This window comes from Chaetodon trifascialis, chromosome 8 (assembly GCF_039877785.1).
Source record: "Chaetodon trifascialis isolate fChaTrf1 chromosome 8, fChaTrf1.hap1, whole genome shotgun sequence".
NCBI lineage: Eukaryota > Metazoa > Chordata > Actinopteri > Chaetodontiformes > Chaetodontidae > Chaetodon > Chaetodon trifascialis.
In genome coordinates, this window is record NC_092063.1 from 20,792,014 (window position 1) to 20,819,477 (window position 27,464).

Here is a 27,464-nt window from a genome sequence, read left to right on the forward strand (position 1 = left end):
CCTGTGCTTGGCAGCCGTCCCAGCACTCAACCCCCCCAACACATACACACATAACCCCAAGCTACCCCCCATACACCACCACCTCCTAGTCCTCAACCACACACCCAAATCCACTTTAGTTCTCAGTTTACATCCTGCATTAGCTTTTAGCGCCGCACTACAAAGGACAATGCATATTCAACAGGCTGCACATGTGGCCCCCTCGTCTCATCCTGTCATATCAAAATGGAAAAAGGGCGATATCAGAGGTTTCTTCATTCCCCTGCTCAACCTCCCCCCACCCCACTCGTCCCATCATCACCTGAACCCGTAACTGAGCAGACCTTCCCTCCCACTCCGGCTCTAACTGAGGATGAGGTGTGAGAAATGAGACAGTGAAGGGAATGTGAGGATGGCTGTGGAGGCGAGAGTGGGCGGGTGAGTGGTTAGATTTTAAGGGGTTCAAAAGCTCACAGTGAGCTGTGGCGTTCATCTGTGGTTTGAGGGGGCCTTTGTGAAACTGGAGCCCCCTGAAGGCATGGGGGGAGGATGGCGGGAGGGAGGGAGGGTGTGGGGGATCTGGGATACAGCCCCTGCCAGCAGAAGCCCACCTCTTTTCCCGCAGGGTCAGCGTCACAGGTGTGTGAACGACAATGCATGTGTGTGTTTGAGAGGGAGACCCATGTCCAATCAATGACACACTGTATTGTAATCATCTATTGTGGGGACAAGGCTGTGGCTCAAAGGTAAACACCATTGGGAATAAACTCTTAGGAACCAGGTACAACCCTGTTGCTGGAGCCATGCATTCAGTGATGTGCAGCATGGGGGGGGGGGGGGGGGGGGGATTGGAAAGCAAGATGTAAAGCGCTGCACAGCACTTATCGCTTCCATAGCTGTTGCTCAACATTTTGCCATAGTAACACTGAGCAACAAAGAGTGAGAGTAAGTCCGATAAAGCTTGACAGTGAATTCCACTCTGCACCAGTTGCTAGGTAAAGGACTTTTCTTAATTCCCCATACTGGACTCCCCCGCTCCCACTCCCACATACCTCCTGAGGCTGAAAAACCAGATTAAACTTTTTTTTTGTTCATAACTTGACCACTGTCTATCTACAGGGCTGGCAGGGTGCAACATTTTTGGAATATTTCCCATAAATTATGATGGGCTATCAGTAGGCCAGCTGTACTCTTGAATTCTGGTATTCAGCGTTGCTATTATGCTTATATGAATACATCTCTCTCCGCCTGTCACAGTGATTCTGCCTCTGTATGTGGGGATGCTCAGAACAAAGCGATGTCAAGTAAAGCAGCTCCCTCCTTTTCCCTCCTCAGGCCTATTCATGGTGGCAAACAATTCTAAATCAATATCTTCATGCAAATGATACCGTTGCCCTGCTGGTTGGTTGATAGCCAGGTAGGCAAACTGTAACCAGCGTTATGGTGCCTTCAAGTGCCCTATGTAAACTCTACCTCTCTCAGATTGAAGGTGGGTTGCTGGCGACTTCGACCTTGAAAGTTACAAAAGAAGAGATAAAGGCTGTATTTAAAGACTGTTTTCTTTACTAATTAATCAGTCAATTATTTTTTTGGTTTGAAAGATGAAGATGATGAAGGAAGATACAAGATGGTGATAAATACCCATCACAGTTTCCAGATCCGAAGAAAGATGAAAAAGAAAAAAGAATGAAATGAAATGAAAAAAGAAAGATTTCAGAAACTAGAACCACGGAATGTTTGACATATTTGGCAATAATTAATGAATTGTGAAAGTTGTTGTTGATTCATTTCGTATTGATTGACTAATTCTGTAGTGATTTCAACGTTAGTATGAAACATATTTATGCGTTTTCTGCAGAATCCACAAATATTCAGTCAACACTTTATTTATTGTGTAAATCTGTTTGCACATTGAGTCCTCTTAATGCAGTATTGCAGTACCTCTGGCCTGTGTGGATGTACCACAGTACATTGTTTGAATGTGCTGTGCAGCAGATTTAAAACCACTGACGTGTCACTGCTAATTTAACCTGGGTTAGATAAGCAATGACAAGGACAGCACTTCTTATATGTGGTGGAAAGTAACTTCATACATCAAGTACTATACTTAAGTACAGTTTTAAGGTACTACTACTTGAGTATTTCCATTTTGTGCTGCTTTAGGCTCCTTCCCCTCCTTTGCATTTTAGAGGGAAATGTTGTACCTTTTCTCCACTACATTTATCTGACAGATTTGGCACAATCTGATCAGTGTATAAAATATGATGCAAATTAAACTATTCAACAATATGTAAAGTCATTCAAATCAGCTCCCCCTTCACTGTCCACGACATGTAAATACTGCTCACACAAAAACAGCTGTACTGATAATTTAATAATGGCATTGTACGCTTTAATAATAATAATAAGAATAAAAACTCACTGGAGCCATTTCTCTGCCGAATGAAAACTTTCACTTTTCAGACTAATAGTACATTTTGCTGATACTTCTGTACTTTTACTTGAGTGAGATTTTGAATGCAGGACTTTTACTGTCATACTACTACTTTTACTTGAGAAAAAGATGAGAATACTTCTTCCACCACTGCTTATAAGAGTTCAGTGAGCCCACATAGTAATTTGTCATTTCTGTCGATTTAATCAGGACCACAGGAAAAGGAAATGACCAGAATATTTGAGGGGATTATTTTATTATACTTAAAAAAAAGTAAATCCACAGGGGGCAGTGATCAGTGTAATTAGGTGGTGCTTTACAGCTCAATAATTTAACATATTGTCTTAATAATATTGTTTTGATCCCACGCGTGCTATTTCAGTAGACCTGGAACTTCATCTTGTGTGTCATGTTCATGTGCGTTCTCACCGTGCGACCAATTGAGATATTTCCGACAGTCCCTGAAAGCTGCAAAAGTTTCTCATGCGGCACCATCCCCCCTCCACCCCCGCCCCTGAAAGACACACACACACACACACACACACACACACACACACACGCACACACACACACACACACACACACACACACACACACACACACACACACACACACATTCCAGTGGGCGGAGTCCGTGACGCGCTGGCCCGTTTGTGAATGAGCTGCAGAGTTCAGCGCTGAGCTCTCAGAGCGGATCCACAGCCAAGCCCAGGAGCGGAGAGAGAGAGAGAGAGAGTGAGAGGGAGAGAGCGAGAGAGAGAGGAAAAGTTTGCCAAATGGAGTTCTTTACTGGAGTCAGACCTTTATTATTTTCATATGTACTCATTAATGGCATTCTAATTACATTACAGACTAAAGAAGGTGAGTGTCTTTTTAATTAATTTCCCATAAGTTATTTATCTGACTTGTGTAACTTTTGGAGAGACGCACGCGTGCCATGCGGACCCTCCTTCAGGAAACTTTAAACACAGGAAACCCACTGTCTTAACCTCACGAGAGTCTCAAATGATATTTTATGGAAACGCTTGAATTGTATAAAATAGTTTGTGCTTGAAGTTGCATGTTTCATGACTCACCGTGTGCATGTGCGCTGCGCTAAACTTTCTAACGCCAGCAGGTGAATTCTGGAGACAGTTTGTCATTGCGGTGCTTTCTGAAAAGCTTGGATCACGTTGTATATTTTTTAATGCATTCGTTTGCCTTTTCAACAGTGCATAGTGTTATTTTATTTATATATATATATTTTATACTAAAGAGTCTGATATTCAGACACTCAAAGTGTCTGATAAAACTAACAAACTTCTACAGTCACAGTTTTCAACAACCTTTTTTTTTCTTAAAGAAGCTGTGAGTTTTGTTAAATTAGATAGTTTCAGTAAACCTGTTAGCTGTGAGGTTATTCTTAATTTAAAATCACTGTCATTTATAAATATTTGTGTATTTATGTATTCATTTATTTAATAAAAACAGAAGTCAGATGTTGTGCATCAATTCATCAAAATGAGTCTTTTCTGCTTACTTTCATGGTTTAGTTTCATGTACTGACGGTGCTCTCATGTCTCCACAGAGGTGCTTTTGGATATGAGGGCAACAGGAGGTGAACTGGGCTGGCTGACATGGCCTTTAGATCAGGGGGACAAGCCCGGGGTGAGTATCACTCCAGCTTCTCCTCCAGCTCCCACGTTTCCACTTGGAATTCGCCGCAGGATAAATCTGCATGGAGAAAATGTACAGGAAGGGAGCTGAAGTGCGGGCAGCAATATTTGACCATTTGACTCGTGCGGTTAGCTGTTAAGTGGGCTTGGTGCGTGTACAAGTCAGGTTTCTGTAAGATCGGGCAGTTAGAGCCGAATGGTTGCTTGAGTATGGAAGTGAGAAGGAGTTGTAGGATAGCGGGAGTTGCCTGCAGAGCATGTCTGGGCTCCACCAAAGCTTAAGCAGACAGAATAGCTGCTAGCTCTGAACTGGGAATACTTGTGGCCTCTTGCGGTTTCAAGGCTTCAGCTCCAGAATTGTATGTTACAGAGCAATTAACTTTTAAAGTTTGCAGCATGTGGTACCTCTTTTTAGAGGGGGAGGGGTTTTGGATGAAGCCAGTCAGTCAGAGCTACCTTTTCCTTAAACCCGGGGAGCATTTCTACGTTTAAGGCCGCGTCCAGAGAACATTACACCTAAGTGCTGTGGTTCTCTCTTTCCCAGTACTCAGGAGGCATGTGTGCCTTCTTTCATATTGTGGTTTCAAAGTAGTTGACCAGCTCATGCAAATTCATTGTAAATAGCCTCATTTCATGTGCTGATGACTCAAAGGCATGTGCTGGCGTGCTGCTCACAGTGGCTCACCCAACTTCTTCTAAGAGAGGTTTCACTGCTTGAATAATCACTTTGACACTTTATTTCCACCAGTAAGAATCAGGTGTTATATTTTGTATTGTGGGTTGTTGGAAACTTTTTTTTATTGTGCACACTTTCTCATGTAACTACCGTCACTTCTGATCATTATTATTTTAAGTTTTAAAGGCTCCTTATAAACAATGCTCACCAGCTGTTTAATAGAGGTGTTGGTTCTGCTGTTATACGTCAAGTTTAAGTGCAGAGGCACAGTCAGCCAACAAAGCACATTCCTTTAATTAATAGCACAGTGGCTACTTGCAGAGAACCCCCGTGGGGCCAGTTGTTCCTCAAGAGGCAAAGTTATGTTAAAACATGCTGTCAGTTTTTTCAGAAATATTTGTGGCAACATTTAGTATGCAAGCTTCCACCCTGTTTGTGGAAGATGCCAACAGCAGCATCGGCATGTGAGAGACACAGAAGAAGAAATCGTTTGGTATCTTTGAAATGTCAGAAATGCTTTCTTACATGAAGTCCTTGAGGTTTGCAGCATTTCATGCTGTAAAGGCTCAGAAAGTGGAGCCCTCCATGTTGCAGAAATGTGTTATTTCTGTAAAGGATAGTTAAAACATTCATGGGGAGTAATTAGCACTGTGAGGAACCCTGGGTTCCCCTGCACACAGACTGTTTTTGTTTCGAGGTTCAGATTACAGTGGTTGAACCTTCATGTGAAATGCTACGGTGTGCTTTTATTTTTGCTTCCATTACTGCCTTGGCTCAGCTCAGTGTGTGCTGGGACTCCCAGGGGTCAGTGTTTTTACTCCTAACCTTTTTGTTTGTGTGGTTCTGTTTCAGTGGGAGGTCGTCCAGAGGACCCTGAATGGCTCTCAGCTCTATACCTACTCTGTCTGCAATGTTGGTGAGCGTGAGCAGGACAACTGGCTGCGCACCACCTTCATCCAGCGGCGTCCATCAGCTTCGCGGGTTTTCGTTGAACTCCAGTTTATCGTACGTGACTGCAACTCTTTTGATGGCGCCTCGCTGACCTGCAAGGAAACCTTCAACCTCTTCACGTCCGAGTCGGACGCTGATGTGGGTACTACCTTCCGCAAGGGCCAGTTTAAGAAAGTGGCCACCATAGCGCCTGATGAGATCACCAGCAAAAATGAGCTGCGCATCAACACAGAAACAAGAGTGGTGGAGAGCCTGTCTCGAAAAGGCTTCTACTTGGCTTTTCAAGACATCGGGGCCTGCATCGCTCTTCTCTCTGTCAGGGTCTACTACAAAACTTGCCCAGCCACAGTGAAGAGCCTTGCGTCGTTCCCTGAGACGGTGGCCGGAGGTGAGAACCAGGCGCTGAGGGAAGTGAGCGGGGTGTGCGTGGATAACGCCATCAGCGAGGAGCTGCCTCGCATCTACTGCACTGTGGATGGGGAGTGGGTGGTACCAGTTGGACAGTGCCAGTGCAAACCAGGCTATGAAGAAGTGGAAGACGCGTGTCAAGGTAAGGGCGTGCTCCTGAATCTTTGGTATTTGTAAAGGTCTTTCCGCCTCCAGGCACCTCGACCTGTCTTGGTGTAAACGCAGGATGCAGTTCCCATGAGACTGTGTTAAAAATGACCATTTGGAATGAGTCACCATTTACCTTTATCTGACTTGCCATAGATTGTAAAACAGGTCCATGTGACAGACTGTGGATATTTATCATAGGTGTTATTATCATTGAGTGGAATTCTCCCCTCGGCTAACATGGCTCCTCTGCAATGGAAGGAATGCTCAGGCCTACTTGTACATGTCCTGGCATCATCCCTGACCTTGAACCGATACCCATAAAATTAGGAAATGTGCTTTTGAGTTTCAGCTATGATTCCATGATTTTTTGCCACAGTCATGACTAACTTTGTAACCGCATATTTAAGAAGCTGTTTAATGAGTACCGTGTCATATCATGCTCAAACGCTTCGCCTTTCACAACACTTGGTTTATAACCTACAGCCTATTGCATCAGGTGATTTCCTTCTCTCTCATTATCACCGGCTCTCTTATCTTGATGTGGGTGTGTTACTTTGTCCAACCATAACTCAGTACTTTGACTTTGTAGCTATGGTGTCGTTGTATTTTTAAGACCCACAAAGAAGGCTTTTATTGTTGTGGGAAGGGCTGTCACAGTGACTGAAAGTGATCAAAGAAGCTGGGGGCTACTGTACTGTGATGGATTAGCATCTTCAAGGCTGGTGGGGGGGTGGAGGAGGAAGCTTCTGAGCCTCACTGACTTTGTTCATCTCAAGCATCACAGAAAACGGAGGCCCTCCTCTTGTGAGCGGGCATGCCGACTACATGTTCCCCTGTCTGTCTCTGCATCCATCTCTGCCTCTTCCCCCTCTGCGTTCACGAATTTCCTGAGCCTCAGCTTTGGGGTGTATTGTCTGTCTCTAGAAGTGTATGTGAATATACAACACAGGCTGGCATGCAAGGGCCTGTTGAGATCTGTTCCATGACAGAACTCCTAAAGACTCCCATCTGCCTCGAGTACTCCTCCTCCTCCTCCTTCTGCTTCTTTGCTTTTTCTGCAACTCTTGTTTGCACACGCGCACGCACACATGCATGACCTGAAACACACACACACAGAGGTATGAATATCCTTAATCACACTATGGAACACACACCTTGGACTGCAGTTGTAAATCCACATGCAGCCTGCCCATAATAGATTCGCTTTCCCACTTAGTTTCCCTCCCATTGGCAACAGAGCGATAAAAGCGATGAAGTTTTCTGTCAGTACATCATTTTTAGCTGCGGGAAAGTGCCAGGTAAGATGATTAGGGAGCAGGCGGAGGAGGAGAGGCAGGAAGGAGTGAAAGAAAAGTCATACAAAAGCCACGGAGAGGCTGTGTTTAGTGGAGGGGTGTGATTTTAAAACAGAGAGAGGTGAGGAATGGAATGTAAAGGTAGGAGAACAATGAAGTGCTGTGTTTCCCCGTGAGTCCGGAGGAGCCCACCTCCACCTCCTCTTCCCCCCTGGTCGGTACATTCCTGATTGGTTTGCTGAGGAGGAGCCTCACCCAACATTACTGCAGACCTGTGGAATTCCCAAGGGGAGGAAGAGCAGCTCCGGGTCAAGCCCTCACATAAAAATGACCAAACAAAGGAAAACCCCCCAAAAAACCACGAAATGAAGTCAAATGAGAGGTCGGAAGACGCATGAGGGCAGTTGTAGATGAAGGTGGAAATGAATCACAGGGTAGCAGTGCAGGGCCAAGATGAATGGTTCAAAGGGCTTAAAGCGGAATCTCATCCAGACACACAGTTAATCATTCTCCCCACTTCTTTCCTGTACTGCGTGCTGTTCGGGGACGAACCACAAAACTTCAATTGTGGTGTTTTTTCTTACTTAGGTTGAAAGTTTCCATGTTCAGTGATGTGTTCACTCAGTTTTATGGCTCCTCGGCCCTGTGGGACCTGTTAAAGTAGAAATCTCTGACCTTATCTGGTTTTTGTCTGCATCTCCTCATCAGAGCTCGCCGCTGTGGGGTTTTTGGCTTCGAGATCACTCGTCCGTCAAACTGTGTTTCTAGGATCTTTTTTTTCCCCCTTAAACTCCCCGTTGAGGTTTCTGTAGGTGGCGTGTGGCGCTCTTCTCTCGGTGGCCGTCATAGCTCATTTTTAACTACAGAGTCCGTCTTTTGGACAAACAAACTCTAAAGATAAAACGCATCACTTCCTGTGCCGCAGAAGAGCCTACCACAGTGTTTAGAGCAGCAAATGCAAAAGCTTTTATTGACTGGTTGTAGATCATATCAGTCAGCAGGAGTGAGTTACAAGACGGGTTTTGTTTTTTATGAAAGCATCACAGACTGTGATAAAAGAGAAACATTTTGGCTCTCAAAATACATGAGCGTCAATCATAAAACATGTCAGAAATAGAGTAAGCACACTGAAAGCCGCTCCCTGTGTTATGTTTATTACCACATTCCCGTTAAGATGGATGAGGGCCTGATGAAGACCATCTTTGTGTTTTCTGTCAAATTAATTACTTTCTTGTTTAAACTCTTTTCGGTGTCTATTTGTTTTTCCTCCTCCCCTACCCTCTCTTACCATGCTGGCCCCACACTAAAGGATAATTGGGCAGATTTTGGGTCTGATCCGCCCCTCCTGATGATCATGAGGGTGTTCCTGCCTCGAGGCTGGTCTGAACAGATTATCTGCCTAAATGATTCTGTAGCATGAGGGGTTTACAGGCATAGTCTTAATGACACCAACTGGATCAGAGTCTCCCTGATTTCAAACCAGACATGTTCGACTTGAAGTCCTGCAGTGTGACAGGAAGAGCAATGAGAGCGAGCTGGCTGGGAGGCATCACCAGCCGGATGTTAACAGTCAAACTTCCAGCTCACACTGCAAAATGTATAAGCCGAGCTGATTCCATCCTCTCAGCCATCAACAAATTCTTCTTCACTTCTTGTTTTCCATTGCAAAACTCAGCACACATAAGTGCAACGAGCTGACGACGACAGTCTGCCTCCACGTTTGTTTTCTTTCCTTAAGTCATGTTTGATCTCACGAGTTCCTGGAATTGACACTCTGAAATCACTCAGCAAACACAAAGTGTGTGGTCCTCTGTCTGGACTGAATCATCTGGTGTGTGCATTCTTACGATTAAAATATTAAAAATCGCTACAATCTGTCATTAAAGCTGCAGCCCCCCATGTTTTTGAAATCAGTCAAGATTTGAAAACCCGCTTGTGTGCGCAAGGATTATGCAGCAGAATAAAATGTAGTAATACAAATATTTTTCAGGTGAAAGAAGAATTCAAATCTATTACTTGAGTAACATGTAAAAAAAACACATTTGTAGTAGAAGTTCAAAATGTTACCTTGGTGAAAGTACACAATTAGTAGTCGTAGTAAATTGTACTGAAAGTATGAAAACTAAAAGTACTGATTAGGCAGAATGGCTCCTATCAGTGTAATAATAGTAAATATATTATGTTATTACTATTACTGATGAATTAACATACAGTATAAGCAGCATTTTGGTGTTGTAGCTGGTTGAGGTGGAGAGGGTTTTATATATGGGTAATTAAATCTATTCCAATGCATCATATTTCTAAATGTTGTATGCATTTTGTGTGGAAAAACCTTAATGTTAATATTAGTACAGTATTTACTGGAATGTATTGCAGTAGGAGTACAAAGCAGCATGAAATGGAAAGTACAAGTAACTCAAACTCACCTGCTTTCGATCAGGATGTTGTGCTTTTAGTCTGCTTAGTGAGAAAATAGAAACTCTTATTTTAAGTTCTGGGAAAAAAATTGTGACTTTTTTTGCAATTAAGTGATTGGCTTTTAAATCAACAGCCGCGCTGTGGGTTTCCACTTGTGACTCACTGTTGACACTGACAGAGTTTTCCTCCGCTCTCTATCACGCCCTTCCTTACCCATAATCCTCCATGGCACAATAGAACAGCATACTGCGTGTCACCCCACAAAGGACCACGGGCTGCCCCGGCTGGTCCTTGGGATTGGGTTTAACCGTCCGGGTCCACACCTCAGCGGCGGCTCTAAAGCCTCAACAAATAAGGCTTAATCCCACATCGTGGTTTTTCCACAGGGTCGTATTTAAAAAGGGAGACACAGTGTGGAATATGTGGACTGCTGAGGGCCGTTTTGGTGTCTTGGCAAAAATGGCATCCTGGTGGAACAACTGTCCACTGAGTTCCAGTAAAGTTATTATTCCTCTCGCCAAAGAGGTTCCAGTAAACTATTTTCTCTCTCCCCCCGCCTTCCCCCTCATACGTGTCTCTAAACTCATCCTCAGCTGATGTAACAAACAGTTGGTGACTAAGTTGTAGTTGTGTGACTGAGCGCTGTGGTGAGTGATTTGTATGGGTAGTAATTGACTTGGGTGTGTTTGTGCTTTTTAAGTGAAGTAACTACTGGTTCTACATGCTTTTTTGCCTTTGTGCAGTCTCTTTTGCCGTCCTCTACCTCTCTCCCCACATCCTGCCTGTCCCTGAAAGTTGCTCTATTTTAGCCTCATTTTTCTGCATCTCGTCTAGGATTTATTTGATGGTTTCTTATCTCAACACATGATTCCCATCGCCATTTTTCATGCACTTTGCTGCAGAGACGTACACTGTTGCGCAAGCTCTCCCAAGTATAACAAACTGACAAACAAAAAGTTTTTGTTGTGTTCTTGTTGTCTGTGAAATCACAGAGCGACTGTTATTTTTGGCTGCTGTGCAGGTCATGAATATGACACCAATAGGGTTTAAACATCCCGTTTCACACGGCCCTGATGGGACTATTTAGACTGTGTACAGTTCTCCTCTTTCTCACTGGTAAATACATTTGTCCACTACTGACTCGTAAAGATAAATAGAGACTCAATTTGAACAATGCTGCCAATCAGAGGGCTTTTAGTGGAAAGGTAGAAAAAAACAACCGGCCCTATTCACATAGTCATTAAGGCATAAACATCTGGTGAAGGTGAAATGTAAACTTCAGCTGTCAGTTTGTTTTTGTCTGTGAACCTTATAATGGAAGTTGGGTTTTGGAATGCTGATTATTCACTTGGAAATACATCCGACAGAAAGCTTGAGATCAAGTGGTTCCTGGGCAGTTGTCTTTCAATAAGCTCGTACCTGGAGCCGACTGGTTCCTCATAATCACCCTGTACCTTTTAAGAGCAAAGTCTGTGCAATTTTAGCTTATCTGATGGGGAGTATACAAAGAGACAGAAACACAGCACCACACATCAACATCTCGAGGTTTTGATTTAGCTGGCTTATGGTGGATTTCACATAATGAAATCATCTCAATCCTGCTGGATAATCCCCACACTGAAATTTTCTGCTCTACCGAATATCCTTGGCTCTTGATCCCTGGAGCCAGCCTCGAGAATAAAAAAAAGCGTTGTAAGTCAGCGACTTATCGGACAGCGCTGCTCATTTAGATTCACAGTCTGGATATAACCTCTCTTTTTCTTCCTCGCCTCTCGAAAGCCGTCGTGATTACTTTGAATTTGTGGATTCCTCAGATCTCGTGCCAAGGTAACGTCTGCCTTGCGGGCTGAACTTGAGGGAGTTGGTTAGATAATGGGGGGGACTCTGAAGGCACTTTCAAGTGGTGTCATGCACCGTCTTGTTGGGCCACATTTGGAGTGAATAGAGCGATGGTAATTACTGCGAGCAAGATGACAGGAAATGTAGAGATCGGGTGGCTCCTGTGACTCTTTAATGTGGATTAGAGCAAATCATACCGTCGTGGTTTAAAAAGTGTGATCGGTGTGATGGATGAGCCTTTGAGGTGTCAGAATGCAGAGAACACAATTGGTATCGACTACCTTTTGGACACATTACGCACTGACAGTAATGACTATTTTTGCTCAATTGTTGAACATGTGATTGAAGAGTGATATGTTAACATGAACCCACAGATGGTTTTCTTGTTTGCAAGAATGACAAATGAAATAATGTGAGGCAGCCAAGCTTTTTCAGCCTAACCCTAACCCCTAGTTTAAAGCTGCAGTAACTAATATATTTATCTATTTTTGGTTAGTTGACAACAGAACATCTCAACATGCACTCTTCTTTCAACTCTGGTTTGGCCTCCACCAAAAATATTTGACTCTCTCTGAACTTCCTAGATGTTAAAATCTGTTCAGCGAGCTGCTAACAAATTAGCTAGCTGCTAATGAGAATGTAGTTAGCGTACCAGAAAGCTAAAACAAGTCCAAAATGTTCTGTTGAGCTGAGAGGAAGTTGGGGAACTGCTAAGCTTTTGCAGTTTCATCTCTACAAACGACACTTTTCACATTTCGCACATTTCATCTATTGTAAATATGAAAAATATGGATTAGTGCTGCTTTAACCTGGTGTTGGTTTCTTCTTTTTTCAAGCAAAATGTAACTATTTTGAACAACAAACAATGAATTGTGTTGAAATGCAGTCTCCTAATTTAATTTCTAAATGTCCGCCATTAGTCAAATAACTGTGTGTAGGTTGTGGTGGGGAAGTTGGGACATATTTCCTCTTGGTGACATTCCTGAGCCTGGAGGCTGTGTGTGTGTGTGTGTGTGTGTGTGTGTGTGTGTGTGTGTGTGTGTGTGTGTGTGTGTGTGTGTGTGTGTGTGTGTGTGTGTGTGTGTGTGTGTGTGTGTGTGTGTGTGTGTGTGTGTGTGTGTGTGTGTGTGTGTGTGTGTGTGTGTGTGTGTGTGTGTGTTTGGGAGACCAGAGCAATGTGAAGCACATTGTATTGTACTGCTGGTGTGTGAGGTCAGCACTTTCCTTCCCCCATGTCAGTCATCCCCCCCAGCACAGCACACCCCACCCACCCACCCTTCACTGCGAACAGGACGAGTCCGCAGCGGAAACCGGAGGTCACCTAATCCCTCGGTGACTCCCCGACCCGTTGGCTCAGGGCTTTCCATTGTCGCTCCACGCTGAGCGGCCTCACTCAGCCACTTTCTATTTTGTTGTCCTGCCTGATAAGTCATTTTGTTTATTGGTGCATTTGGTCCCATTTTGGCCCCTTCCCCTAACCAGGAAGCAGACGGCTGCCGGCATCCAGTGTGTGACATGTTGGCTCGGCGTAGCGCAGTAAAACGGTGTTGTGTTTGCCACCTGGCTGTCTGGATTTGACCAGCAACACGGAGAAATGTGGCCAAATGATCATGACTGCGGTCCAGCTGAGGCCTCTGGAAGCTGTGACTTTCATGTTGGCCAGGATCGGTTTCCTCAAAGTGTCGGCTTTACTTTAGAGCAGAATGTCCTGAGCCTCCTTGACTCCACTTTTCACTGCCTGTATCTGTCCTCCTGTTGATGAGTGTGAGTGGACAGAGGGAGTGAGAGGAGAAAGGGGATCAGGGAATTTATTGTGTTTGTTAACGACCCCAGATGAAAGCCTGAGTGCAATTGTAAAACAGATGTAATGCCCTTACAGCTGCTCCATTGGTCAGCTAATCCTTTTGACTAATGGTTACCCCCCTCCAACACACACACTTCCATCAGCCCCTACACCTTTACTGCCCCCTGCTCCCCCCCTCCTCTACCTCAGTGACCCCTGGTTCATGTTACCAGCTCACCTCCCCCATCAGAGACCCCCATTGTTCCGCCACAACCCGACTCCCCCAAAATGCTAATGACATGTTGTCACTCTGCATACAAACAAAATGACATGACATATTGCAATTACGGGTCTGACCAGCTCAGGAATGAAAATAGGGGGGTAGGGAAGAGAAGTGAAGCAGATGAGGGCACGGACAAAGCGAAGACTCGCTTGGCTCCGGATATATTTGGTGAGCTGCTCTGATAAGGATCTAGACATTGTATTTATTTTTTACCGATTTATTTTTCCAAGATGTTTTTTTGTTCACTGGCCATACTTCTGAATTTAACCTCCTTGCTCATGAGACGAGCCACCGTCTGCTGCTGCAACTCCTTCACCCTCCTCCTCCTCCTCACTGTGAGCATGTGTTTGTTTTACTTGGCCACTGACTCCCTGTAAGCCATACACAGTTTAACTCACAACTACCCTGAGGCAGACATGACCTCTGCCTTTTTAAAGCCCAGTGCCGGACTCGATTGTGGGCCCCCCCCTTCCACTTACTCCTCCAGTCCTGAGGCCGATTTCTGCTGTCAAGCCACCATGTTACCCCATTCATCCATCTATCCGATCATGCATTCATCACTGTCGTCATCTCATCCATCTTAACGTCTGCCGACAAACCGGGGGCCTTTGGGGGCTCCCACTCCAGAGCCACTCTGGCTCCCAGAATGTAACAGGCCCCTGCACTCACTCTCAATAAACAAACACTGAGCCACTCAAGGCACACAGGGCCTCTCAAATGACAAACAGTTCTTTGCTCTGTAGCAATAGGGAAAGAAAAAAATGGCCGGTCTAAGTTTGTCAGATGTTTCAACTTAGAAAAGGCTGAGAGACTTTTGTTTATGAGAGGGAAAGCGTTCATTTCAGCAGCCCCCCCTTGGGTTTAGTGCCCACGTTCATGTAGGGTTAATGCAGTTTGGCTTCCTTTCCAGTCATTCTGCCTGTGGACTCTGGTAGTCACAGTGCTGGTTCTTCATTCGGTCACGCTCCCCTGTGTTTCCATGCTTTGATTGGCTGCTTTAGGAAGGAAGGCTGCATCAGCCTCACACTTCCTGCTTCCTGTTGTGTCCAGCAACAATCCACAAGTCCCCCTCCACCTTCTCCATGGAACGAAGAGGTTTCCTTTCACCGGACTTTGCTCTTTTGTCGAGGAATCCTCTCATTAAATGCCTCAGCAGAGAGTCATCTAGGTTCCTTTACTGTGATTGTGACTCATAAGTTGGAGATACACAAACTCCTCCACCTTTGTAATGGAGAGCTGAGGCTGAAAATGAAGCTGCAGTGAAGCCACTCTACTACAGGCCTCCTGTTGGGTGGTGTGCACTGGAATGCATCTTGATTATAGAGGCGGCTCACAGTGTAAGGCCATCATCTCCGCAGACCTGACCACGATGCATTGCAGCCTGAACTGTTGCGCCAAAAAGAGGCTAGTCCTCCTCTATTCAGTTGCCATGTGGCATTTCGGCTATTCCCATCTGCAATGCTTGTGTGTGTGTATGTTTTTTCTTTCAGCACTTGAATGGCATGGCATTCTCCTTGCCTGCTGGTCAGTGGTGAATAGCAATGTTAATAGGTTAGCTGGGAGCCTTTTTAGTGAGGACTGGGAGGAGAGAAAGGAGGGGAGGAAGGAATTTGAGGATTACGAGGAGGAGAGGTAGGGGTATGAATTGGGTTTTGGGGCAGCAGCTGTTCCCCCTTCTCAATGGAGGAGTTCACCCTGGCCTGTCTCTTTTCTTTCTCCTGTCTTTTCTTCAGTCCTCAGCAGGATACAGTATTCCTCTCTTTCTTTCTTGAACCTTCTGTTGCTTCATAGCACCTCTCCTCGGCCTCGCCAAACCTCTGCCTCATCTGCGTTAATGAGTAGCAGTGAAACAGCTGGCCGAGAGGCAGAGAGAAGATGCTGTCTTTAGGGGAGGATTGAGTAGCATGCAAGCCTATTGGACAAACATGCACATTCTTCTCGTGCTGAGTTTGTTTCTCTCCACCATTGTTGGCATTCTTTTCAGTTAATGCACACCTCTCTGCAGCAGCTCTGCCGCATCTCGGTGAGCCGCAGAAAAAGCTGAATGGAGTCGAAGAGAAACTCATGGTCAATCAAATACGTAAATCCCCTTGATATGACTTAAATGGAGCGGGAGCTGTGTGCTTTCCATCTTGTGTGTGTGGTCACTTGTGGCTTCCAAATGAATTTCATTCAAGTGAACCGCATGAGAGGCAGCCATAGTATCTCTGAGTGAATCTGATATTGTCTTTGTTCATGGCTCTGCCTTTCAACTCGCCCCTGCTCGTATCTGACATTGAAACTGTGTGTTTGCCTTGACTTTGAGTGTTTTGTTGATTCTCCACGGTCACTGGCATGAACTTCAATCTCTTGTACATGCTTTATTTCAGTTGGCGATCGTGTCCTCTTTCTACCTTGTCTGATCGTTCTCTTGCCATACTCGTCTTCATTTCCGTTTTTTCTTTTGTCTCTTGCACCTTTCTCTTCTGTTGTCCTTTGGCCCACAAGTTGGCTTTCATTTACATTGTCAACATCTTATGACATCTGTCATGTGCTATTTAAACGCTCCAGGCAAATGACTTGGGAGGAAGGAAGGAAATGTCTGTGCATGTTTATATATGTGTGCGTGCGTGCGTGCGTGCGTGCGTGCGTGCGTGCGTGCGTGCGTGCGTGCGTGCGTGCGTGCGTGCGTGCGTGCGTGCGTGTGCTGAATTGACTTGGCAGAAGGACATGAACAGGTGACAGGCAATGGACATAATCCTTCTGATGTCAGATTTAACCATGTGTCCACGGGTATGCTTTGCATACATGTACGTGTATTTTGTGCATACATATGGGTGTGGGTGCATGTGTGCAGTGCATACATGAAAGTGTGTGCGTGTGTGTGTGTGTGTGTGTCCGCGCAGATGAAAGTGTGATGGTGTGAGGACATGAGCAGCAGCCGTTGGAATGCTCTTGCAGAGTTAAAGGGGGGCCGTCTCATTTTCGCTCTCCTTCATGGCGCGCTCTCTCCAAAATTTCACACCATATTAAGTTCATATTTCACCACTGCTATGCACAGCTGGATCCTCTACCTGTATTTCTTTATCTCAAGTTGGACTTGTGAAATTAGGTGTCATCTTATCTAGGCGATACTGTTTCAGAAGTCTGCCTGTGGGTGTCTGATTAAAAAAAATAAAAAATACAGATGATCGCTGAGTGGGAAGGGATGCTCTGCTTAGGGCTGCTTCCCTTCTGTTTCTTAGTGCTTTCTTGATTTTTGTTGGCTGTGTTTCTGGCTGACTTGCTGTTTTGGAATGTGGAACGACTGGTTGTCGACTGATTGAGAAAGAGACAGTAAGAAAGCAGCACCAGAGAGGGGTTGGTGGTTGAAACAGTAAGGAGTAGGAGTGCCGCTCAGGCAGGGAGTCTACGTTTTTGTTTCAGGGTTGGGCCCATGTGAGTAGCGACTCCGCTGGAATGGACAGTGTTGTAATGAGTAGAGTCAACACTGTGCAGAGCCTTGCCTCTGTTTTTCCTCCCATATCTCTGTCACTTGTCCAAATCTGACCTTCGGCCTTGACATAATAATGTGTCCACTCAACCTTTTTGTGTTGCGTGCAAGGTGAAAAGTTCACAGCATTGCCGACCTTTTTGCAGAGGCTTGAGTGATCTGGAGGAACTGGCTATGCACTGTGTCATACGGGATATTGCCTGAAGTCACTAATGTCCTTGTTCACCTGCTCTTGCAAATGTCTGTCTGTGTTTGCAGAATGTCAGGCTGGCTTCTTCAAAGCAGCAGCATCCGGGGACAAGTGTGAGTCGTGTCCTGCCAACACCCTGAAGCTGGACTCTGGAGCTTTGTTTTGTCCCTGCATGGAGGGCTTCTACCGGGCCCCAACTGACCCCCCTACTGGACCCTGCTCTGGTAACAAGTCCCCTTGATCTTTGCCTTAGACCTTGCAATAAGAAAATTTGGAAATATTAGCTGTCAATGAGCTACCATGTAATATGATTTCCATGTGTGGCTTTCCTAGTGTGAACTCAACTGTTTGAACCTTACTGGGTTTGCAGGGATGAAATATTGTTTTCTTACTGCACTTTGCTGCACATATTAGTATGAGGCTTAAAGCACTGTGGTTTCTCATTGTAATGGAGGTATGAGTTTGAAGCACCTCCACATTTTGTTTCCTCTTCAGGTCCTTTTATCTAACATATCGTATCCTTTCCCAACCTGTGTTCATCAGGCCTCCCCTCTGCCCCACGAGACCTGGTGGCCATTACCAACTCAGGAAAGCTCCTCCTCTCATGGAGCCCACCTGAAGACACCGGAGGTCGAACCGACATCACTTACAGTGTTGAATGCCAGCGCTGCGAAGGAACTGTGTGCCAGTCCTGTGGAGAGAAAATCCGCTATGAGCCAGCCAGCACAGGCCTGACTGACACCAAGGTTTCAGTGAGTGAGTTGGATGCTCACCTCAACTACACCTTCACTGTGGAGGCACATAGCGGCGTGTCACTGTTCACCAGTCAGGCAGGGGCACTGCCTAATAGACCACCATCCACCAGTGCTCTGACGACATCTCTGCTGTACACAGGTGAGTGCTGCTGATATGAGGCAGTGGAGGGATGTTATCTGTGCTGAAGTAATGACAGATCCTATCTGTCAGGCAGTGACAGCTCTGCAAGGTGAATTGTGCTGCAGGAGTGCAGTGGCGCTCCTGTAGGAATGAGGTGAACTCTAACAGGTTATTGACAGAGAGCAGCCATATTTTTTCTATTTTTGGAGATTTTCACATCCCAAAGATACTGAAGAATTCTCTATCCTCTGTCCTCAGATCCCCCCAAGATCACCACGATGCGACTGGTCAAGAGGACATCCGCAAGCTTGTCCCTATCCTGGGATGTGTCCCCTCGACCACGGGTCCAGCCCCGGCCCATCCGTTATGAACTCACCTACCGCAAGAAGGTGCGTCATTCTAGTGGTTCTCCTGTGTTTGAATTAAAGAGATCATGTCTTAATCTGCATTTACTACTGCACACATTCAAAGATATTTCAGTAAAGTAATGTGAAAAACAGGTAAAAACAGGCCTCATTGTACACTCATAGTCAGTGATCTGATCATCATCATGAGTTGAACATACATTTCATCAGTAAAACATCAAACTTTAACATAAATGCTAAAATTGAATCCGTGGCCTCCTTCTTCAACAGTAACATTGCGTCTTTTTACTGAATCTTCCAGGATGATAACCTGGATGTGACTACCTACATTGTGCTCATACTGGAGAAGAATTCTGTAGAGATCAGTGACCTGGCCGCAGGCACAGCCTACCTGTTCAGAGTGCAGGCCCTGAGCAGCGATGGCAGCCCAGGAGGCTCCAGCATGGAGGAACAGTTTGAGACCTTGCCGGAAGGTACAGAGGAGAACCACAATGGATAAAGTTTCACATCCTTTGTTCAAGTATGGGATTTCTCTGATGTGTGTCTTTACTCGTCTTTTCCAGAGCGCCTTAATCAAAACAACACAGCAGTCATCTTTGGTGCAGCAGTTGGAGGAGCGGCCATGTTGTTCATAGTGGTCGTGGTCCTGTTCCTACGCAGACGGTCAGTAACTGCCCCTCTGCGCTGCTCTCCCTGCCTGTCTGTCCTGTTAATCAGTCAGAATACACCCTCCTTCACCGGCTTCCTCTCTCATTCTTTTGCCTTTCCTTTGTGGGGCCTCCAAATGGCCTTTGCATTCACTCTCTCCTCACCTCTCTCTTTCTCTCTTCCTTTAGCCAACTTTCTCTTTCTCTTTATCTGGATCTGTGTCCCAGCACTCACTAGGGAGGAATTTGTGTTGAATGCGCCTTGTCATTGCTCAGTGGTTATATTCTAGTGAGTGTTGGGGCCTTTGAAAGGAAATTGGTCCGGGGTGGTACATTGTTGGTGATAAGAGGCGCTTAGTTCCCTCTGTACCAGACCACAGGCACTTTGTAAAGGTGACCTGGGCCTGTGCTGTGGTGGACTGTAGCCCGTCTGTCCACCTCCCTCCCGCCTGCTTGTCTGTCTTTCAGTCTTTAAATCGGTTTGGCAAACACAGTCTATCGTCAGCCTTTATCAAAAGGCTGCTTCTGTATGAATGGACACATTGCACCAGTGTCGGTATCCTTTTGAAAGCTTTAGAACATCTTGAAAAATGGCTACAAAGGTTGCTATGTGCTATTGATATTAAAGCAGCCAAATGATATAAAGACAAAAGTCTGTTTGTTATTTGAAAGTGGGATATTAATTTGCAGATGGGTTTTATCTTTTCTTCAGGAAAAGAAACTCTCACACCCGACAGGGACCAGAGGACACCTACTTCTCCAGCTCAGGTAGACAAAAAATCTCTCATCTCTTTACTTCATTTTATTCTGTTTAGTTTATTGAATTGTCAGTAAACTATTTCCTTCTTTTTTTCACAGAGCAACTGAAGCCCCTGAAGACCTATGTGGATCCACATACATACGAGGACCCCAACACGGCCGTCCTGAAGTTTGCCACTGAAATCCACCCCAGCCACATAACCAAACAGAAAGTCATTGGAGCTGGTGAGTGACAGCTCTGCTGAGACAATCTGCTGTGGGGCTTAACTCCGAGATGTTGAAAGATTTTTCCAATCCCCAAATTCGCTGTTTATATTGTGCCTTTTCCACAGCTTAACGGGCTGACTGACAGTGGTTACTTTACTGAGATTAGCATCTATCTGGCTGGGTTCTCACACAACAAGTTGAGACATTTTTTTGTGTGGCAACTCTTGGCTGTGGGATCTATGTGTTTTGGCTCATGCTGACATGAACAATTACACAAAGCAAGTGTTGCAGAAACAGTGTTTTGGAAGGATATCAGAGCACCTTCCCGGGCCCTGCCCAGATCTTTCATACATGATATGTTTTTTTCAAGCACGACCACCTTTACCCTTTGAACTGACATGCACCCCATCCCTACTTCCCACGACCATGCCCCCCACCCTTGTCTCCTCATGTGACAGCTGATTCCCATGCTTTTACACCACAGGCCATCCACCAGTTATACAACACAGGCTCTGTCTCAACACCCAGCCAAGACACACCTCTGTGATAGAGCCTCAGGCAAAACAGCCGCACAGACTTCCTTTTTTTCCCTCTGTTGCACAGAAAACCCCCTGCAGCTAGAAACCTGAGAACAGCTATCAAACACTTATACATCTAATATGCTTTTTCTAATTTCATAGTGCCATTGATGCTGTTTTCCTGCAGGGGAGTTTGGTGAAGTGTACCGTGGTATTCTGAAGGCACCGGGGAGGAAAGAGGTGGCTGTGGCTATCAAGACGCTGAAGCCAGGCTACACAGAGAAACAGAGGCAGGACTTCCTAAGCGAAGCCTCCATCATGGGCCAGTTCTCCCACCAGAACATCATTCGTCTTGAGGGGGTGGTCACCAAATGTAAGGACTTCTGTGAGTTTTGTTTTGGATTCTTTCTTTTTTTTCTTTCCTCACAGTTTTTTTTTTTTTCAGGCACATAATTTGTTCTTTTTTTGTGTGTGTGTGCAGTCAAACATGCCATGATTGTGACTGAATACATGGAGAATGGAGCACTGGACAGGTACCTTAGGGTGAGTTCACCACATAACATCTCTTCATATGGAAATGTCTCTGGTCTGGGCCATGATGTCTGTCTTAGAATTTAGTACTGTACTCCCATGTCTGTTTCTTGTTGTTTTGGTCACAAAACTTTAAATCATCTGTGCTTGTTTTCACCCATCAGGACCACGATGGCGAGTTCGCCTCCTTCCAGCTGGTAGGCATGCTGCGTGGCATCTCTTCAGGCATGAAGTACCTCTCTGACATGAGCTACGTCCACCGTGACCTAGCTGCCCGCAACATCCTCGTCAACAACACCCTGGAGTGTAAAGTGTCAGATTTTGGCCTGTCACGGGTGCTGGAGGATGATCCTGAGGGGACATACACCACAAGTGTAAGTAAATATGAGGCTTCCTGTTAGCTTAAGCAAAAAAGCTTCCCCTCAGTCATGTCATTGCAAGGTGCAGCATGATATCTATTGGTAATAATGTTGGTTTTAAGATTTTTTTTTGTTTGTCTGTCTCTAACTTGAAGTTTTTTTTTCTGAACAGGGAGGTAAAATTCCCATACGTTGGACAGCTCCAGAGGCAATAGCATACAGGAAGTTTACCTCAGCTAGTGATGTGTGGAGTTTCGGCATCGTCATGTGGGAGGTCATGGCCTTTGGCGAAAGGCCTTACTGGGACATGAGTAACCATGAGGTAAGTTTCAGATTGAGCTTACTTACTTTAACTTTACCAACTGTAAATTCTTATGGTAAACCTGCAAATGGGAGAAAATGTAATTGCTCACCTGAAAACTTTGCAGGTGATGAAGGCTATCAATGAGGCTTTTAGGCTACCGGCGCCGATGGACTGTCCCTCAGCCGTTTACCAGCTGATGTTGCAGTGCTGGCTCCAGGATCGCTCCAAGAGGCCCCGCTTTGGAGACATTGTCAATCTGCTGGACAAACTGCTGCGGAGCCCAGACTCCCTGAAGACCATTGCAGACTTTGATCCACGGTAAGATACATGCCAGACTAAGGGCTTCAAATGAATCTTTCTTCAGAGCTGACAGTTCAGTTGCTGCCACTATCAGCAAGTTCTTGGACGTTCTTGGAAGCAACCCTGTAATCAAACTTCTCGCAGACTCCTTTTTTCCAATATAATCTCCACTTTCAGTGTCACTTCTGTTGACTTCTTTTCAGTTTCCCCTCTGGTTGATGTTATCTGCTTATGCAGCATGAAACCCTAATATGTACCCAAAGTCCTGTGGCCTCCTTTAAGACATGGAACTTTTCTCATCTTTAGAAAGAGCTCTGTTAGCCTAAAGGAAAAAACAACAGTATTTTGAATAGTGACCTCATTCTTACTTAAGTCACAAAAACAAAAACTCAGGACTGGATTGCTGTGAGACCTGACTTGGACAATTTAAAGACTTTAGACAGACAATTGAAGAGACAGAAAAAAGGGTATGACATGCAGGCTGCAATCAAACCAGGAGCATTGTATTAATCTCCTACTGCCTCTTTCACACTCCAGACTTGTCTCATTTGACTTGAGACTTGACTTGTCCTGGCTGGCCTGCGGCTGGAGTTGGTATTGAGACTTGACCTGGACCTGCTTCAAAGCACTTAAAAAAAACAGCTCTGGCAGCAGCTTTCCATTTACTCTGCGTTATAAAGGGCTGTGTGTTTTGGGGTTGTTTGGGGAAGAAAGGCGAATGGCTTTAAGATGTTCTACTTAAGCTATTAACAGGACATACTGACACCTTGCCTGCCAGGTTAATATGTGTGCATTCCTGGCAAGGGATTACTAGAGCTCTGTTGTTTGTGATCATGTGCATGAATGCATATGTTCCCTTTTGTGAGGGAGCATTAAAGCCAGAAAGGGTGAGAAAGGACAAAAGGCTGCCATGCTCATATCTTAATCGGCTTTCGCCCTGACTGATCCAACTGGTTTTTATCACTAACTGGTTTCCTGCATAGTAATTGCAATGCTCAATCATCTGCCTTTGTTGTGGGAAAGTCTGTTGATTATTATCCTTTGGATCTACTTTTCCTTGCTTGCAGCGTATCCATCCGCCTGCCCAGCACCAGCGGCTCAGACGGTTCCCCCTTCAGGTCAGTGTCTGAGTGGCTAGAGTCCATCAAGATGAGTCAGTACAGTGAGAACTTCACCTGCGCTGGGGTCGTCACCATGGACCAGGTCCTGCAGATGAAGAATGAGTAAGTGATTTCTGATTTGGTCACACCACATAACAAGTTTAGATTTCCTTATTTTATTGACTTGTGAAGTATGTTTTTGGCAAAGAAGAGGAACAAAATTATGCCCTGAATTAAACCAGCATGTTGCACAAGGATGTTTTTCCTCCCAATGAGAAGTCTGTTATGAACTTCCCTCGAGTAGTTTCTATTTGTTTTCCTAAAAATGTTATTTTTTAACAGCCAGCTGAATAGTCTGCGCACAATATAATCTCCAACCTCAGTTACAACTTGAGAAATGTTTGATATGGAAAAAGTAATGGAGGAAAGGAGAAGGAGTGGGCTCATTTGTGGTGGGCTGGCGGTGGTGGCTTGTGGTCGCTGCAGTCCTTATTCTTCTTTCCTCTCTTCATTCTTTCTCTCATACCTCCCTTCACCCACTCACACTAGCTGCCCCAGGCAGCACTTTTGCTAGAGCCCCCGAAAACCACCAGTTTTGCCTGGTAAGGGCATAGGCCTTTTGTGGCTGCTTTGACATTAACGGAGGGAAGGAAGAGGAGAGAATAGTCTGTGGAGCAGGAGAAACTAAAGGAGATTAAGGAATTGAACAAGATGGATGAGATTTGAAGCCCCATAGGCGGCACAATTGTACTTCTAGAAAGATTGAAGAGGTGTGCTCAGAATGTACCCCCTGAACCTATCACAGGGTAGTTTAAGGCAATTGGATCTTCTCAGTGTGTAGGAGTGCTAAGGGGGCAATTTAATGAAAATTGGCTCAACCTTTGGACAAAAAAGGGCTAGTGAAGCACATAATATACGGTTGTTTTGGGGCAATAACGAAGGCCAGAGATTTTCCTAACCGCATGACCAGCCAAAAGGAACCCCCCTCCTCCTCTGCCATGGTATACGTATCTCGTTTGGTCTCAGCTTGTGATTTGGGAAGATGGGCAGACTGTAAAGCAGACGACAAACCCCTTTGAAGTATTTGTCATGCAGAATGGTGTGATTTCATGGCCCCACGTTTCCATCTCAGGGCATCTGGTAGCACTCTTGGAAAACCAGCAGTTATTTACAACCCACCCTCTGCTTGCCAGACAAGTGATTCATGGTCAACAGGGAGAATCCTCATTAAGTAATTAAAGCTGTAATTAAGGCTTTGACTTGAGACTGCAGGTTTGCATCATGTGCTCATGAAGAGCGAAACCCCCAGTATTTTCCTTTAATGTCGGAGATAAATCGAAACCTCGACAGATTGCTAACTTTGAACACACCCCACCTTGCTGCAGTGGTTCAGCAATCAAACTAAGCACGAATGGAGTCAGCTGGCACTTTGTCACATTTGATGAGCGAGTGAAGGCTTGGGAGGCAGGAAGGATGTGCGAATGTGAAAAGTGTTGGAATGAGGCCAAAGTGTAAATCCATGTGCAGCTCCTCTTATACTCTCTACTCTGTTTCTTTTCCAGGGATATTAAGAACATCGGGGTGAGGCTGCCTGGCCATTTGAAAAGAATCGCCTACAGCATCTTGGGTTTAAAGGACCAGACCAGCACCCTGAGTGTGTTTGCAGTGTGATCGTGACAACGAAGGGAATTAAAATTCGGGCACTGAAGCAGGCAGCCCTTTGAACTCTAAGCTGAGCTGGAGCGCAACTGCAGGGACGGCTTTGGATCGGCAGGACCAAGAGAACTGTGCCATCCTTTGGGGCCGACTGAATCAGACTGACTTACTGTACATTTTTGATTTCTTCATCTTATCCAGACGGGAATTGAGCAAATATACAACAATAGATGTATCAAGTAGACTCTGTATATTTAGATATCTATTTTTATTATCCACGTCTTCTGTACAGATTCGACTCATTGCTCATGCATTTATTATTTTTCTTCATTTCACATTCCTGCTTCATAAACTTCAGCAATCAAGCCAATCAATTATCAAACAAACAAGGGAAGCACAGTAAGTGTGATAGTAAGGGAGCAGTGGAGTCCAGCCTTGGCTCAGTGTTTGGTTGGTGCTCATGTCATGGCGTCTGCCTTTAATTGGCACTTTGGCCCATTTCCTGTTAGGCCAATGAGGACGGAGAGTCGAGAGGGCTGAAATGAGCTTGAGCTGGCCCAAAGTTAAAGAGATGGTGTTGCTTAAGTGTATAAACACGGATGGACTTTTGTCTGTCTGGCCTTCTGTTGGCTCTATGCAGAAATTAAGCTATAATCATATAAGTGATGTTATATGAAAAAGAGAGAATATGCTGTATGTGAGGTACTCTGTGTATACTGTTTTGTTTCCTCATGTTTGGACAATTACCAAAAACATTGGGATTAAAACTTATAATGTAGCACTTGGATCAGAGAATCTCATCATCTTGGTTTGTCTCAGAATGGCAAGGAAAAGGCTGTAATACACAAAATCCTGAACGAGATGAAATGCTAGCAGAGTGAGAAACTGCGTGAATGAAATTAGCTGAAATTAGAATTCATCTGTTTGTAGCATGTCAGTTAAGAAGAGGGAGAGGGGGAAGTTTGCCAAAATGCAAATGCCCTGAAAAACAAACAAAAAAAAAGATTTAATGACGATGAGTCTTGTTGTGATTGAGATGATTTCATACTTAATAATAGTTTGGTTTGCAATTTCATTGTCTCATTTAGTTTAGTAGAAGCTAGACAAATACTCATCTTTCTGTTGGTTGGAGTAACATGTTGACGGGATGAAACTATATGCTTTGACAATTTAGTGCTTGACTTGTTCCAGACGCTCAAAGACATTTTCAAGTGCCTGTCTGTGGAACGTTAGCAGGAGGTAGCTTCGGTCTGTTTTAACGAAGCAGCTCTCCGGTCTAGTGGGAAGTGTATAGTGGACAGTTTTCCCAGTGCTCGTAATTGATGACTGCAAATCATTGTGTTACTGATGTACACCTTCCTTTACTTGAATTTTTACTGTATTTTCAAATGTATCTATGATTCTAATGTAGCTGATAGATCCATGTTTGGAAAAGGGATTTTTTTTATTGGTATTACTCTGGTTTTCTGGCTGCAATTACATTTAAGTGCATTTTGTATGATTTCACTCTTTACCATATTACCAAACTGATTATTTTTCTAAGTTGCCATCACTTTCCAAAGCAATGTTTCCTACTTTTGCTGCCTTTCCAAACATCTTGAGACTTCCTTCATCAAAGAGCAAACTCCTTCCTTTTTGCCTATTGTTTTATACTGTATTTAATAGCTTATTTATTTTTTACTTTTATTTATTTATACTGATGAACATTGAGCTGGGATTATAATTGAAGGTTGTTCTCTCATTCTCGATAATAAAAAAAAAGCTCTAATGTCCCCCTTTTATTCTCTGAATTATTCAGACCTGAGATTGCCTTCTTTGCTTTTGTGGAGCAATAAAGTCTAAAACTGAATTTGGCAACGCCTGCTGTATGATTGACACAAAACAGAGCAGAGGAATGCTTTATTTGTTTTAAACAGTGCCAGGATGTTTATGCTTCCACCTGGATATCCTTATAATGCTGCTGGATTACCTGTAATAAACATGCGAGTGCACACACACACACACATATACTGTGCAAAACGCTCACACATCACCATTTCTCTCTGTGCAACTACCGAGGACATTTTATTAGATTTGTATTGTCTAATCAAAGCAACCAGATATTAAACTGTGAGAAAAAAAGTTAACTTGAAAAGCTCAAATTTAGCTGTGATGTTTGTGTGTGTTAAACAAAGATCACACAGTCATCTGCCATTTGATTACTCTTGCCTTGGGAAATGAGTCCCAGTGTGACACCACATTTTCTTCTCCCATGAACTCTTCTATTGCGTTACAGCAGAGGTCAGAGGTCAGAAATTCTGTGTTCCTAC

At 44.6% G+C, this 27,464-nt stretch overlaps 1 protein-coding gene across 2 annotated transcripts; it reads left to right on the top strand.

The window, feature by feature from the left end:
- The first annotated feature begins 3,106 nt into the window (after window positions 1–3,106).
- On the top strand, window positions 3,107–26,928 carry epha2b (eph receptor A2 b). Of its 2 annotated transcripts, none has more exons than XM_070968451.1 (17): window positions 3,107–3,274; window positions 3,981–4,060; window positions 5,597–6,245; window positions 17,602–17,757; window positions 18,077–18,427; window positions 18,668–18,798; window positions 19,076–19,247; window positions 19,338–19,437; window positions 20,134–20,189; window positions 20,280–20,405; window positions 21,093–21,290; window positions 21,387–21,448; window positions 21,601–21,810; window positions 21,968–22,117; window positions 22,224–22,417; window positions 23,467–23,622; window positions 25,062–26,928. In XM_070968451.1, the coding sequence occupies exons 1-17, from the start codon at window positions 3,190–3,192 to the stop codon at window positions 25,168–25,170; spliced, it is 2,985 nt and encodes a 994-aa protein (XP_070824552.1). In that variant the 5' UTR covers window positions 3,107–3,189; the 3' UTR covers window positions 25,171–26,928. The 2 variants fall into 2 exon arrangements, with proteins under 2 accessions (XP_070824552.1, XP_070824553.1); XM_070968452.1 differs by having other exon boundaries at window positions 3,151–3,274; window positions 21,093–21,278.
- Window positions 26,929–27,464: the final 536 nt, after the last annotated feature.

Excerpts from the sequence above, each read along its gene's own strand:
- epha2b (XM_070968451.1), top strand. The coding sequence starts at position 3,190 with ATGGAGTTCTTTACTGGAGTCAGACCTTTATTATTTTCATATGTACTC. Across the intron at positions 21,449-21,600 it reads CACTGGACAGGTACCTTAGG|GACCACGATGGCGAGTTCGC; the intron begins GTGAGTTCACCA and ends TTCACCCATCAG. Across the intron at positions 21,811-21,967 it reads AGGGGACATACACCACAAGT|GGAGGTAAAATTCCCATACG; the intron begins GTAAGTAAATAT and ends TTTTCTGAACAG.